General features: G+C 36.4%; 1 protein-coding gene across 1 annotated transcript in view; it reads right to left on the bottom strand.

Annotated features, from left to right (window-relative positions):
• Positions 1-15,095, bottom strand: part of LOC140149654 (uncharacterized) — a 67,843-nt gene that overhangs the window by 35,989 nt on the left and 16,759 nt on the right. Inside the window, exons 2-8 of the mRNA XM_072171733.1 lie at positions 7,936-8,038; positions 6,414-6,697; positions 4,498-4,743; positions 2,564-2,661; positions 1,598-1,690; positions 979-1,012; positions 159-521 (exon numbers count right to left, since the gene is read on the bottom strand). Of these exons, the coding sequence (XP_072027834.1) occupies positions 159-521; positions 979-1,012; positions 1,598-1,690; positions 2,564-2,661; positions 4,498-4,743; positions 6,414-6,697; positions 7,936-7,937 (1,120 nt within the window). The 5' untranslated portion in view covers positions 7,938-8,038. The remainder of the gene's footprint in view (positions 1-158; positions 522-978; positions 1,013-1,597; positions 1,691-2,563; positions 2,662-4,497; positions 4,744-6,413; positions 6,698-7,935; positions 8,039-15,095) is intronic.

Raw genomic sequence — 15,095 nt, 5'->3', positions numbered from 1 at the left:
AGGTCCAGTGCTTCTCCAAATTTATTTATTTATTTATTTATTTATTTTTTTTTTTCAGAAAATCGGAGTACTCCGATTTTCGGGGGTTTAAAACTCGAAATCGGAGTAACTCCGCGAAAATCGGAGTAGTTGGCAGGTATGCAACTAAGCCTACATACCTTGCATTGATTTAAGTGGGGATTTGAACCAAAGATGGACATCATCATCATCAAGTCTCCTTATGTCAAGATCCTTGAAACTTTCAACAGAGTGAGGAAGAGTGATGATAACTGGTTTGTCAAAAGATTCAATTTCACCGGCAGTACAACTGGCAACGGGAGTTATCATCAGATGATCAGGATAAATTGGTGGGGAATCATCATCACTGTCTTGTATAGTCAGGGACACATCTACCGCTGGGATGTCCTTCCTAACAGCGCCCTCTGGAATTTCACATTTGGCTCCAATCTCTGGAAGTGAAAGGTTTCCTCCTTGGAAGTCCACTTTACTCTGGTCACTTCTCATGTACTGTAATAGTGCCTCTGAAATTAGACAGAATGTATATAATATAGATTAGGACACAGTGCAAAATCTCGCCGAGTAAGTCAACATCGTTGGAATATTTTGATGGCTCTCCTGCATCTTGCATTTTTAAGACGTAGTGTACCGATGATATCACTGGCAGGGCACTGATGAATTAATATAGTGTAGACTTATCAATGATTGCATCTTCACAAGGAACAATTATCGACATGAGAACATCTTGACATTTTCAGAACTAGAACTAAGATGAAAATAATGTTGTCCTAACTCGAACTAAATTCCAGTATGCCCTCTATATATTTTGATATCAAAAATAATATATGGTACAAAACAAACAAACAAAAGTAATTTGAGAGCTTATTTTCTATTTTTTATAGTTATATAATATTCAAATCTCAAATGGTCAAATTGAGTGGTTTTCTTAGTCATATAATTCAATGTTTTATAGAAACTTACTTGATCTTTTGATGCCTTTTTGACCGCTGAAGATCTGCCAAAAAATAACAAAGAACAAACAAATTTAAAAAAGTACATAGCACTCCTCAGTTAAGTGGACTCGAGTCTAACTATATACACATTTGTCCAATGTTGCTATCTAGTGCAACATGGGTCGATAGTGAGGAAATGTACTTCAATGAACAGAGCACACACATCCAGATCTTGCAAAACAGGGCTGTCAACTTTTTGGAATTGCTTGGCGTGAGACAGAGGCACGTACCGGGATTTGCCGATTCCAATGTTCATTTTGTACCATGATTATTTGAGCCATGGCGCTCGAGGTGGGAGCAACAAATTATTCATGACGATGCGTGAGATTTTACTCATTTTCCAGCTTTTTGCGTGAGATTTACTATCTAGGCGTGAGATTATACTACCTTGGCGTGAGACCGTGAGAAAGTGACCCAATGAGTGAGAGTTTATTTCTTGACTATCGCACCAAGTTTAACCAGTTTATTCTCAAACTGAAAATAAAGGGAACCTGTACAACAGGAGTGTCATTTGATGAAATGAAGTGACATATCAGGTTACAAAGGATTCTGGGAAGGGTAAGATATTTTCTCTGATTTAAACCTACCTCAATTGGTGTGCAATGACAGAACTGATCAATATATGTGATTATTGCATTTTCATCTGTTTGAGGGTTGAGAATGTTGTCAGCAGTCACAAGCTTTAAAGTAAATAAGAAAAGAGAAAAATATAAATATTTAAAATAAATATTTCAAACAATTCTATTATGATTTACATTTTTCAAGAGTATTGATTTCCACAGGTTTAGATTCAAAATTAGATGAGGGATTGCCATTTTGAATTGACGGGCTGGCTGGCGGCAAGTTGTGTAAATTATATATAACCACCAGGAAGAAACATGTTATATCCATTGACTTACATGATATCAACTCTATGTGAAAGAAACAATCAAGTGTGCAGAGTTTGTCTAGTGTAAGAGATTTCTGTTTACATGCAGATTTGTCAACATATTTATAATTAACTTGTTTGTCACCAAAAGGCTTGCGCTGCACTCTGCAGAGGTTTCATATATTGTGAAGTATCAAGAAGCTGAGGTGTACGTCGTTATTTAATATCACAGTAAAATATTTCACACAATGACCCCATGTTGATATTGGGTAAAAAGTAAGCTGTATTTTCACTCATAAGGGTATGAATTCATGATATTTTATGGGATGCCATTTGCTTTTTCTCTGACAATTGAAATATAATCGCAGTACAAGTTCAGCAAGTTGTTCAAAAGTGAACTTCAATGTGCAGGTCTTGGCACCCTTGTTGATTTCTACAACAGGATGAGATCGACGGATGGATTACGAGAGATGGTTAAGATACAAGATGTTATTATTACGGCTATCGTTGTGATCACATATTCATGTACGGCGCCATATTTGTTACAAAGCCTCATGGGATACCGGTGTTGGGCGGTATCTCTACAATTTCCATGCCAAACAAGCTGTTCATGAGATGTATTATTTATTCCAAAGAATAGAATTAAGACATGGCATTACATATGTACTAGAATGGGACTACTTACTTTGTACACATTGAGCCAATTTTCAGCAAATTCCATTGCTTTGTTGATGTTCTCAAACGCATCTTCTTTTTTCCAGACTTTCCAGTCTGGAAATGCACCTGTTATGTCAAATGTAAAAAGTAAACAGATCAAATTATCACAGCTGTATCTCTGTTCTTTATTGTTGTGTTTAGTCACTTATATTTATAATGCAAAAACAGACTGACCTTCAGATTTGAAGTACAGTTAAAAAATGTGAAATATATTTTACAGTGTAGATACACTGTGAAATATATTTCACATTTTTTAATGACCTGCCATAGTTTTGTAACTGAACATTCAGCATTTTATTTTTAACATACAAATGCATCAGAATTGTAAAATCTATGCTATGAAATATATGGGGTCGTTTATCTTTTCAGTTTCCGGAGCTCTATTGTTCAGAAACGAAAATGCAAGGGATTATGCGAGTTGATATGTAATTTGAATTCATTGAAGTACCAATCAGCTTAATATTTCAATAGAGGTGAATGCCTGCTGTCAATCAAGGCTGGAAAAGACTAAATTACATTATATTTATAGAACACACACAGTGTGTGGGATACCGGTGTTTTTAGTGGTCTAGCGAGCCTCTCGCTTTTATGTCCTCTAATACCCATAATAGGCCTTTGATGTCGTTAAAGTGGTTCACATTTATGTGACAAATTGCCAATTTGAATAAAAAGGTCTCCTCTTTTTCTGGAAAACGTTGAAAAGCAGCCCTTAAATCACGAAAGGTCCGCTTTTGAGCTGATCTCACCCCAATAAATCCTGATATTTGGCTATTTCAGATGCTTGTTTCATCGCTAATATGAAAGACTTTTGCTTATAACTTGGCAACATGGTCAGTATATATTTCAATGCTAGGCTATTTTCACAAGCCACCCCCGCCCAGGCGGAAGTGCCTATACACCAAACGCAAGTCAATTGAAGCTGTACAACTTATTGCGAATTTACGACTGTAAAATTTAGACATTTCTTTAGTCTATATTGGCACCAACCCTCTCATCTCACGTTTTCATGTTAGAAATTAACATAACTCACCAAACCGAAAACATAAATTGTCTTCGTTCAACTTTTCAGTGAGCAACAAAAGATTAGAATAAAAGGATTGTTCACACGTATTATTTGCTAACACTTCGAAATAACAATGAGAGCCGAAACCGAAAACTGAAAAAGGAATCAAAACTGAAAAGATAAAACAACCCTTAGTAATGTTCCAATTTGATTTGAATATGCCTACCAATTTGTGAAACATCATATTACGAACCTGAACAACTGTATCATATTATTGTAGTTTACTCGGGCTAAAACATCAATACCTTTATAGACATCACAGGGAGCAGTCTGCCCCTCCTGCCCCCTTCTGGTTATGCAACTGACTACTTAACCTGGGCTAGAACATCAATAACTATCCAGACATCACAGGGAGCAGTCTGCCCCTCCTGCCCCCTTCTGGTTATGCAACTGACTACTTAACCTGGGCTAGAACATCAATAACTATCTAGACATCGCAGGGAGCAGTCTGCCCCTCCTGCCCCTTCTGGTTATGCAACTGACTACTTAACCTGGGCTAAAACATCAATAACTTTTCCGACATCACAGGGAGCAGTCTGCCCCTCCTGCCCCCTTCTGGTTATGCAACTGACTACTTAACCTGAGCTAGAACATCAATAACTTTTCCGACATCACAGGGAGCAGTCTGCCCCTCCTGCCCCCTTCTGGTTATGCAACTGACTACTTAACCTGGGCTAAAACATCAATAACTTTTCCGACATCACAGGGAGCAGTCTGCCCCTCCTGCCCCCTTGTGGTTATGCAACTGACTACTTAACCTGGGCTAGAACATCAATAACTATCCAGACATCGACATATATGTCTGTCCTTCCCCAACATTATACCACTAAATACTTTACCTGGGACTAGAACATCAATAAGTACCCCTAATGCCCTTCCGTCTCTCCAGTCTTCTTTGAAATTGTTGATCTTTGGTGACGGGAGTTTTTCTCTTAACCATTCCAGTAATTTTTCCTTCAGAGATGGCTGTCTCCTTGCTGTCCGTCTTCCTCCTCTTCCTCCTCCAAGTTTGGAATAATGCTGGATGAGTTGCCATACCAGACCTAAGATTAACTTCCGGTCACCATCTACAATGTCTTCCATTCCTACAGATAATTGCACAGAAAAAGAATTATATAAGAGAGTGTTAGTGTTTCAATCTAAACACTGTTCAAGAACACTTCCACTGTAACAATCAACTTGTTGATGGTTTTAAAATGATTTAATTGTTATAGACACCTTTATGTCTCAGTGCAGGTGTATGAAGCCCAGTTTGAATTCAAATGCCGTCAGTTTTGGATAAGCAAAAAGTTTGAATTGAATTGGCAACAATGAGTATGTAAATATTGCAAGTTGCTATGAGAAAGTGGTCTTTTGAGGTTTGCTCTGTACGAACCTCCCTAGAGGAGTAGAAAAGTACCTTAGGTTAAAAGTATTAACAATTAAAATAACAATTTTAGTGTACACTTTAGGTGTTTTAATTAAGACAATTAAATTGTTTTAAAATGATTTAATTGTTATAGACACCTTTATGTCTCAGTGCAGGTGTACGACGTATGAAGCCCAGTTTGAATTCAAACGCCGTCAGTTTTGGATAAGCAAAAAGTTTGAATTAAATTGGCAACAATGATCGTTTTCTAGATTTGATTAAGTTCAGACTACATGTACCACTCTCCCCATAAAATAGAATTGAATAAATGAACCATGAGAGTTTGTAGGAGTGTTCTGCCAGCGCATAGACAATAAAACCAGCCGTCTGTCATATATAGCCATGCCTGTACATAATCACAGTCAGATTTGAATTGTGAATGCATGAGTCACTCACGAACCACACATCCATGCAGCTACATGACCAAGTTGTCATATACTGTATATGGGGTATAATTAGAAATTATGGCACCAAAGTGCGATAAGATTTATTTCAAACGTTGTTCAGAGATGCTATTGTTATTTATTGTAAGCATAAAACAACTCTGGCAATCATGTTTGTGTTTTCTCACAATTCTACAAAACCACATATGATTGTGACTTTATAATGGATCAAGATGTGGGTGTGACATTTGATATTATACCCCCACACTTTTAAAAGTAGGGAAATGTCAAATGTGTCCCCCTGTCCCCATCTGATTTATGCCCTTGCTTATAGACAGTAAACTATAATAGTCATTTTCTTTGGTGGTCTCTTTCATTTACAGAACAGGCATCAACGCCCCAATATGGTACTATTATTTTTTATTTTACCCATATGTGCACAAGTCAACATAAATGATATTGCGATTGAAATTGCACTCCGACCCTCTCACAGTAATTGTATTGCACTGATAGTCATGTGATTATTATAATTTCTAATATTGAAACCACATGACGGTGAAACACTGACACTCATGATCCACTCTTTCTATTTCACTTTATCATGTTAATTGGAGTTATCAATGTGGATATTCTTTTACAATACGCTGGCGAAGTTACGTAATAATCGGATTAACTACCATAGCAATAGGTGAAAACAATTTTTGAATATACCGCGCTGCACTGATACGTTCACGCAGTACCTCTGCATTGAACCACATCATGCTGATTACTTGCACCTGTAAGATTAGTATCTTTGAAAAGACCAATATTGTATTCAATCTATGATTGCAGACATACACAGGTGATGAGCGTAACCTGCTTGTAGTGCAGCGCGATATGTTCAAAATTGTTTTCACCTATTGCTATGGTAATTAATCCGATTAATTACGTAACCTCGCCAGCGTCTCAAATACCGTTATTGCACCTATGCCTATCAAGGGTACATGTTCTGTGTCCTTGAGAAATTCCAAAGCCATCGACACCACATCAAGCCGGCGAATTCTATCGGTTGGTAAAGCTGATTTCTGTCTGTTGCCAGGTACCTTCTTTTTGGATAATGCTTCCACTAAAGCAATCAGCTTCAAGCCATTTGAGAAATCCGTTTCCAAGTTGTCAATGCGTTCATCAACGGTTTCTAGGTGCTTGTTGCACCAATTACGAAAAGCCTGCAGCTGAGTCTCTTCAGTGTAACTACCTGTTGCAGAGGCCCTGAATTAAACAAAATAAATACAAGTATATAAGCAATTGAGCAAATTCCCCCTTTCTTATTATATTCTCTTAGAGCCTCAGATCAATAGTGATATTTACAAAGACTTTTATTTCTGTTTTAGTTGTCTTTTTAAAGAAATAATAACATAGCCGCATGAAATTCTCCTTAGGTTAGCTCCCAAACATGCACCCTCCCCATGGTTACACACACTCCTCCCTGGTTATTGATTCATTCTGATTAAACCCAAAGCATGAGATAATCGTATATAAATACAGGCTGTATCAAAATGATTGGTACCCATCAGCTTCCAGTGACTATGGACAAGACTGTTACATCAAAATGCAACACAGGAGCTACATGTACCTTATTTATAGATGAATCATGAATGTTACATTTATATTCATAAAACTATTAACTATGGGCATTTCAAAAGGATCCAATGTCGCATAAAGCAGGTGTGTCAATAGAAACCACAAAAACTGATGCGCATAACAATCATTTTGATACAGCTTTTAGGTACCATGCAGTGTGGATTTCCAATTTGTAACATAAAAGACACATTCAAGTGTGAGGTATGTCTTGTGTAAGAGATTGATGTTTAAGTTGCTTCACTTTTCTTTCCATTGCTGTCATATTGTGACATCATTGCAACATAATATCATTTGTCAAAACTTTAATTTTGATTCTACACCCAATACATTGACTTAAAGTTGGGTAACCCGATTGACAGCTAGCCTCATCCCCCCACTTTACCCCATCAAAATGCAGATTTTGGTATCAGGTGAAAGCTCATATTTTTCTCATTAACATATTGAAATTAGGCATTCCAAATCGGTATATTCCTGAAGAAATCATCAAAAAACTGTTGAAATAGTCTTATTTGTCGTATGTTTGAGACAAATTCGACAGTTTTTTGGGTGATATCTTCGAAATACACCAATTTGGAACTCCTAATTTCAATATGTAAGTAAGAAAAATAGGATCTCCCATTTCATATCAATTTTTTTTAAATGAATGTCATTAATAAAAACACTGTAGGCTATATTATCATGATTATCACACTGTATAAATGTCAGTAATTCCATAAGGAATTAGTCCCATTTACCAAAAACATTTGTGTTCTTTTTGCATGAATGCTTGAATGGGACACATGTATCAATTTTAAAGAATTCTTCTATTTTCCAAATAAAAAAAAATATATCAGGTCAACTTTCTTTAATAATTATTTGGTACTTACATGTTGATGTTGAGTTATACAAGGATTGTTGAACTGTGTAACAATTCAAAATGGCGTAGTCTTCAGGTTTGAATTCCTGGTTATGTTGTTAAGTGTATCAAGCCTGCATGAACAGCAAAGAAAAATACATGTAATAATAATTTTAAAAAAAAGTTAAGCACAAACAATGCACAGAAGTGAAAGAAACAATTAAAGCAAAAAAAGAAAGAGAGATCAACAGAACCGTAAGCAAAATTACAGAATTTAACAAACAACTGACTGATCACTCAGTATATCAATGAGCTTCATCTACATCAATAAAATTTTAGTGTTATTTTCAAAGCAGAGCATAAATAGCCACTTTGTGCTGAGTGGCATATAACATAGGCCAGACCTATGATAGGTATGGAGTATATGGGGGGGAGATGTAATATCCTAAATTTTGACGTTGCCATTGGAATAACACATAATCATGAAAAATAATTGACTGCCCTCCTCTCCAAGCTGGTTGTTTAAACACACACAAATAAATCGCATGTATGTATATGACATAATTCGGCTGGGTCTATGAAAATTTGCCAATATTTAAAAAATGATTTAAACATAACATGCTTATTTGTCTGCATATAATTTGCATTCATATGAAAGAAAATAAACAGAAATACACACTTATTAATCCAGTTATCCTTTTATATGCTGACATGTTATTTATAGACCTTTAGAGGTCAATGCTTGACCTTTGAACTTTTAGTAATAACTCAAGAACAGTACATCCTAGATCTAGGTAAAACTATACTTTTTCTGAATCCTTATGACCAGAGGGATACATAAGTAATGTTATTGTTACAATTTGATGAAGTTTGAAATTTGACCAGCATGTAAAGTTTAACATTTCCCCGCCCATGGGACAATATTTTGTTTTTGGGAAAAACAAAATTTGCGTACTAGGGACCTTAAGGGATCTGGAATGAAGCGTTTCGACAGTATTTTTTGTGGGACATGAGAGCACATCAGACATATCGAATTGCATTCTGAATCGAAGAATGTCTTTCTGATATCAAATAATTTTCATTTTTGAAATTCACGATATAATACAAATTTTATGACACATTATTAAAATTTGATATTTTTCACATTTTGATATATAACAGTCCTCGAAGTAAATTTTATAAATCTAATGATATATTCTTAAAGTGTATGTAGCTGGGAGGAAAAGCCGACGATCAATTGAAAATTTTGACCTTTCATATTGAAGATATGGATTTTTTTCCCAAAAAGACCTAATTTTTTTGGTGTTTTGGGAAAAAAATCCATATCTTCAATACTGAAGGTCAAAATTTTCAATTGATCGTCGGCTTTTCAATCCACCTACATACACTTTAAGTATAAATCATCAGATTTATAAAGTTTACTTCAGTACTGTTAAATATCAAAATATCAATTTTAATCATTTGCCATAAAATGTGTATTACATTGCGATTTTCAAAAATCAAAATTATTTGATATCAGAAAGACATTCTTCAGTATTCAGAATGCAATTTGATATGTCTGATGTGCTCTAATGTCCCACAATAAATACTGTCCAAACGTCATACCCCAGCCCTTAAGGATTACAAAGAAATAGGTTAAAAAAATACATCATCTGGGTGCATTCTTGGATTATTAACTTTAAAACTATGTCTTCTATGAAAATGTGAACTACATCAGAGCTCTTCAAATTACAAAAGATGCTTTTGTCTTCCTTAAAAAAAATGAAATTGTAACATTGTAAAATGACCTCAGATGACCTTTGACATCACACATGTCAATGTATCCAAGGGTCATTGAACAACAAAAAATATTAAAAGTCCATGTATACTGTATTGGAAATGCATTTCATTCAATAATATACTACTAGTCCTAATATTGATCTTCACTGAGAGTGACAACCCGGGGGGGGTTCTCAGTACAAATGACCATACGGGGACGTGCCGCAAATATGGGTAGCATTTTCAGCCTTTTGGTATATCAATGACCCCTTTTTCAAAGCCTATTTTGGTATATAAATGGGTCCTTTTTTCAAAATTTTCTCAATTTTTTCGGAAAATAGCCCAATTTTTCCTTAATCTAGCCAAAATTTTCAAAATTTTCCCAAAATTTTGGGAAAATTTGTAAAAACTAAGACAATTTGGTTAAATTTGGCGAAAATTTTGACTTTCGGTATATAAATGGGTCCAAATTTCTTGAAAAATTGGTATATTTATGGGTCCACTTTCAAATTCTCAGCGGCACGTCCCTACCAAAACCAAACTTGAGTACCCCCCCCGGGAGTGACAACAACCAATCTCAACCCTTCTCAGCAAATGGTACAATATTGCTCTCAAAAAATTCTTAAGTATAGCTTCTAATATTAATTCTCACTATATAGTATGAGTGACCATTGGTTTTTTTTTATTTTTGAAAATGCAATAACGTTTTATAAAATGCCTTTATAACTAGAATTACGCGGTTCATAATTAAAGGCCCATTCAGTGATTCCAGCATAAGTGTAAAAAAAATTAAATTGTTTATAAATGGCTTAAAAGTGAAGGATAAGTCATTCAAATTGTCATTTGATATTTTTTTAATGAAAAAATTTGGCAAAACACAAAGAAAACAGCAGTATTGATGCAGTTGAAGCACCATTCAAATGCATGAAGCTAATTTATATACTGTCAGTATATTATACAGATTCAAGTAAATGCTTTATTTTGTTTAAATACACGGCCTTCGGCGGAACCACTAGCAGGCTATTTTAGCATATCTGTGACAATAACGAAGGTACCAAAATCTGAATAAATTTTACAATCGTCCAGACGAGCAAATCACTGAATGGGCCTTTAAGGTGGCACTGTGAAGTTAACAAGGTCAATGCTATCAAAAGCGGAACCTGTTGAAATTGTTCGTTTCACACAGATCTTTATGCAAATGCACTGAAGTGGAGAAAAGGGGAATTTTACAACAAAATCCCTAAACCTATACTGAAATGGCAATAACTCCTTCAACATGATTGAACAAAATTCACAGTAAAATAGAGACACATTAATAAACATATTATTTATAGGCCTATATCAGTTTTTCCATTTCCAGCTCCTACCACAGAACATTCTATGTCTGCATCTTGTCTCTTGGTCAAGTCATTCGAGCCAGACCTGATGAAAGTGTGACAACTTTTTCAATCTAACGGTGGCGGTACACACTGAAACTTTAAATGTTGATTATTTTGTGTCTGGTGCAAAATTCTGCAGTTTGAATGAAACATATTACCACATTTAAAAACAGTATTTCAGAAGTTATTCACCCCCCGGTTACACAACCTGAACTGAAGTCCAACAAACTTTGAGTTTGACACTAATAATTGATAGAGTACCTGTAAATTACATGTACATAATGAGTAACTGTTTCTCTCACAAATACAATATCAAAGAGCTAGTTTAGTCTATAAGCGTGCATAGTCCTGTTCGCAGAGGGGTGGGGGTACCCCCATTTGCAAAAGTATAAAAAGTTCTCACAAAATCCCAATTTGCAAGGATAGGGAGCAAATCAGGTTTTTTATGATGCTTTTTTAAAAAAAAAAAAGATCCAAATTTTTAGGAAGGTCCATTTCTCACAACATTTGCTCCTCCTGGAAAAAAGATCCACTTTTTCAAAATGTGTACCCCTAAAAAATCCTGCATGGGCCTGAGTAAGCCCTTTTACTGATTATATTGTAAGCCCTTTACTGATTATATTGTAAGCCCTTTACTGATTATACTGTAAGCCCTTTACTGAGTAAGCCCTTTTACTGATTATATTTTTATAACATATTTATTTTTCAAATAATTGTTTGCTCAAATGTAGACAAAATAGGAGGAATTCCATGTCCGCTCTTTTTCATTGGCAGACGCTATTCAGTATAAACAAGCATTACATTTAACCTGCAACTTCACAACATGTATTATGTGCAGTATACTATGTTAATATAAAAAAAACTTACCTTGACATTAAATATTTCCCTGTCGCTCCAGGTTTGTTCTGTTTTCCGCTGCTTTCTTATATCTATAGGTTTGCATAATTAAATGTATGCTCAAATTTTCAATCAATGCAATTTTATTAATTTAAAAGGCCCCATAAACCCAAGAATTATAAAAAAAAGCATTCTGTGAAAACACAGACTGAGGGGTCAACAAAACAGAACTTGAATGAGGTGGTTGCCATTTCAAGATATGTCAACCACCTCATTCAATCAAGGTCAATTATCAGTGCCCACCTCATAGTGATAGGGGAGGGGACTATCAGGCTATACTGGGGGTTGCATGGGGATAATTCAGTCAATTTACTTGGGTTGCGTCACAGTTGCAATTGACCACTGAATTGGCACCATATTCTCTCATGAAAGTCTCATGATCATATCTCAATCAAATTGTTGACCTTTGACCTATTTGGGCTCATATCGTACAATCAAAGCATATGAGAAGTTTCTATTCCATGTTTTGTAAGGAAGAATTTGAGTTACAGTACAACTTGATCGGAGCAATATGCTTTTTGTACCCCTAAAAGGGGGCGTGACCTATGATGTCATTGACAACTCAAAATTTTGGGGCACCTCTTATATATAAATTGTTCTATACACCCCAAAAATGGTTCGTACCCAATTCCTTGCTTATATCCAGAAGTGCACGATCAAATAATATATGCACCATCATGTTGACAATAGGCAGTTATTAACTACACTGTGTAAACTAGGAATGGCTGGAAGTGGAACCCAACCACAATATTTTGTGATTCATAACCTCATCCCCCACAAAAAAGTTGAGATTTTTATACCACCAGAAACCTCTGGCGTCATAATTTTTGTGTGCAAAAGATTTCTTGCAGATTCACTTGCTCGTCAGATAATATATAGTCAAATTTGCATATTATTTAAACAGAACAAAAGTATAGCACATTGGCTTTATGGAGCAGTGTAATATATACATAATCATGCATGCATAACTCAGAAGTATACCGGGGGGGGGGGGTACTCAGTACAAATGACCATACAGGGACGTGCCGCAAATATGGGTAGCATTTTCAGCCTCTTGGTATATCAATGACCCCTTTTTCAAAGCCTATTTTGGTATATGAATGGGTCCTTTTTTCAAAATTTTCTCAATTTTTTCGGAAAATAGCCCAATTTTTCCTTAATCTAGCCAAAATGTTCCCAAAATTTTGGGAAAATTTGTAAAAACTAAGACAATTTGGGTTAAATTCGGCCGAAAATTTTGACTTTTGGTATATCAATGGGTCCAAATTTCTTGAAAAATTGGTATATTTATGGGTAAACTTTCAAATTGTCAGCGGCACGTCCCTACCAAAACCAAACTTGAGTACCCCCACCCCCCGGGGAAGTATATACAAAATTAGAGACTTTTCTTGTGGATTTCTACTCAAACATACCATAAAAAGAGGATGTTAGAATCACAAAATACTTCTTTAACACCAAATACTTTTTTTTAAACAAGTAGGTTTTCAGCAACTAAAGAACTGAGTGCACATCACATAGGTTGGAAGGCTGTTCCATAGATATCTTCTTCCCTATTTGCCTCACACTCATGCGGACTACAAATATGTACTACTTGTTTTAAAGCCATAAATATGGTGGAAAGCTGTTCCATATAATTATTATATCACTATCCTCTTCCCTATTTGACCCACACTATAAGCTACTATACTCCGGGACTATACTACTATTACTAAGGCCATAGACCAGGGCTCCGCAAATAGCGGCGCGTGCGCCACATGTGGCGCGCCGTGGCTTCCCGAGTGGCGCGCGGCGCCGTTTAGATTTTAAAAATAAATAAATAAACAATGCGATTCCCATGTTATCCTTGTAAAGACAGGCTAAAATAGTACAAAATGTTGCACCAAATGGCGTCATTTGCACCTCAAATTTAAAAAAATCGATAGCTTCCGAGGGGGCCAACACCCCTCTGACTCCCCCGGCGACTTCGCAGCCCTTGAGTGGCGCTTTGCAGGGTTTTTTTTTACTTCATGTGGCGCTTCAACAAATCTATTTGAGGAAGCCTGCCATAGACCCTATGCTCAGGCTGACAACAAACATGTACCTGCAGTAGCCCGCAGTGGTTTTCAATTGAACTTTTTACCATGCAGGGTTTTCTGTGTAGTCTTACCTTGCCAATCTTATGAATTGAAAATACCAGCTATAGATACTGTACAAGTTCACCATTGTTTCTGATAAGAATTGCCTTCAAACACAAATTGGACAACATAACCCTAACCGTACTAAATACTACAAAATACTACTTGATATATGCGCTGTTCGTGCATGCATCCCACGTGGTGTGATGACGCAATCGCCCTAAGTGATATATAGGCACAGTTTCGCTGGCTTAACGAAGCCCAAGACCGTGGCAAAGTGTCGCCGACCGAGTGCTTGGCATGCGAGGGTCTCGGGTTCGAATCCCACCCAGAGCAAACAACTTCTTTCCTTCTTTTCTCTCTTTATTCTTTCCTTCTTTCCCTTCCGTCCGCCAAAAAAAAGCCCTTAGGCGGTTAGGGTTAGGTTACCACTATCGAAACTCAGTATAGGCTTCCTTAACCCTAACCGTACTAAATACTACAAAATACTACTTGATATATGCGCTGTTCGTGCATGCATCCCATGTGGTGTGATGACGCAATCGACCTAAGTGATATATAGGCACGGTTTCGCTGGCCAGCGAAGCCCAAGACCCGTGGCAAAGTGTCGCCGACCGAGTGCTTGGCATGCGAGGGGTCTTGGGTTTAGTGTCTAACAGATATGATCGGTAAAATAATAATCGGCCCGATATTGACCTTATCAGGGCACAGTGCTTGGTCCTCTGCTGTTCTTATCATTCATAAATGACCTTCCATCAGGCATTACTTCAAATATCCGGCTCTTCGCAGACGACTGCCTCTTGTACAGACCTATCAACAATTCAGAAGACACACTAGCATTGCAAAAAGATCTTGACATGCTTCACCAGTGGACATCTATTTGGCAAATGAAATTTAACACTGACAAATGCCATTCTATGAGATTCACCCTACGTCGCAATATTATTGACGGCCGATATCATTTAGGGAATAGTGCTCTGACATCTGTTGACGACTATCCATATCTTGGCTTGACATTCACCTCCAATCTGTCATGGTCCAAA

Source organism: Amphiura filiformis, chromosome 4 (assembly GCF_039555335.1).
Source record: "Amphiura filiformis chromosome 4, Afil_fr2py, whole genome shotgun sequence".
Classification (NCBI taxonomy): Eukaryota; Metazoa; Echinodermata; class Ophiuroidea; order Amphilepidida; family Amphiuridae; genus Amphiura; species Amphiura filiformis.
This window is presented reverse-complemented; position numbering and strand designations above follow the sequence as displayed.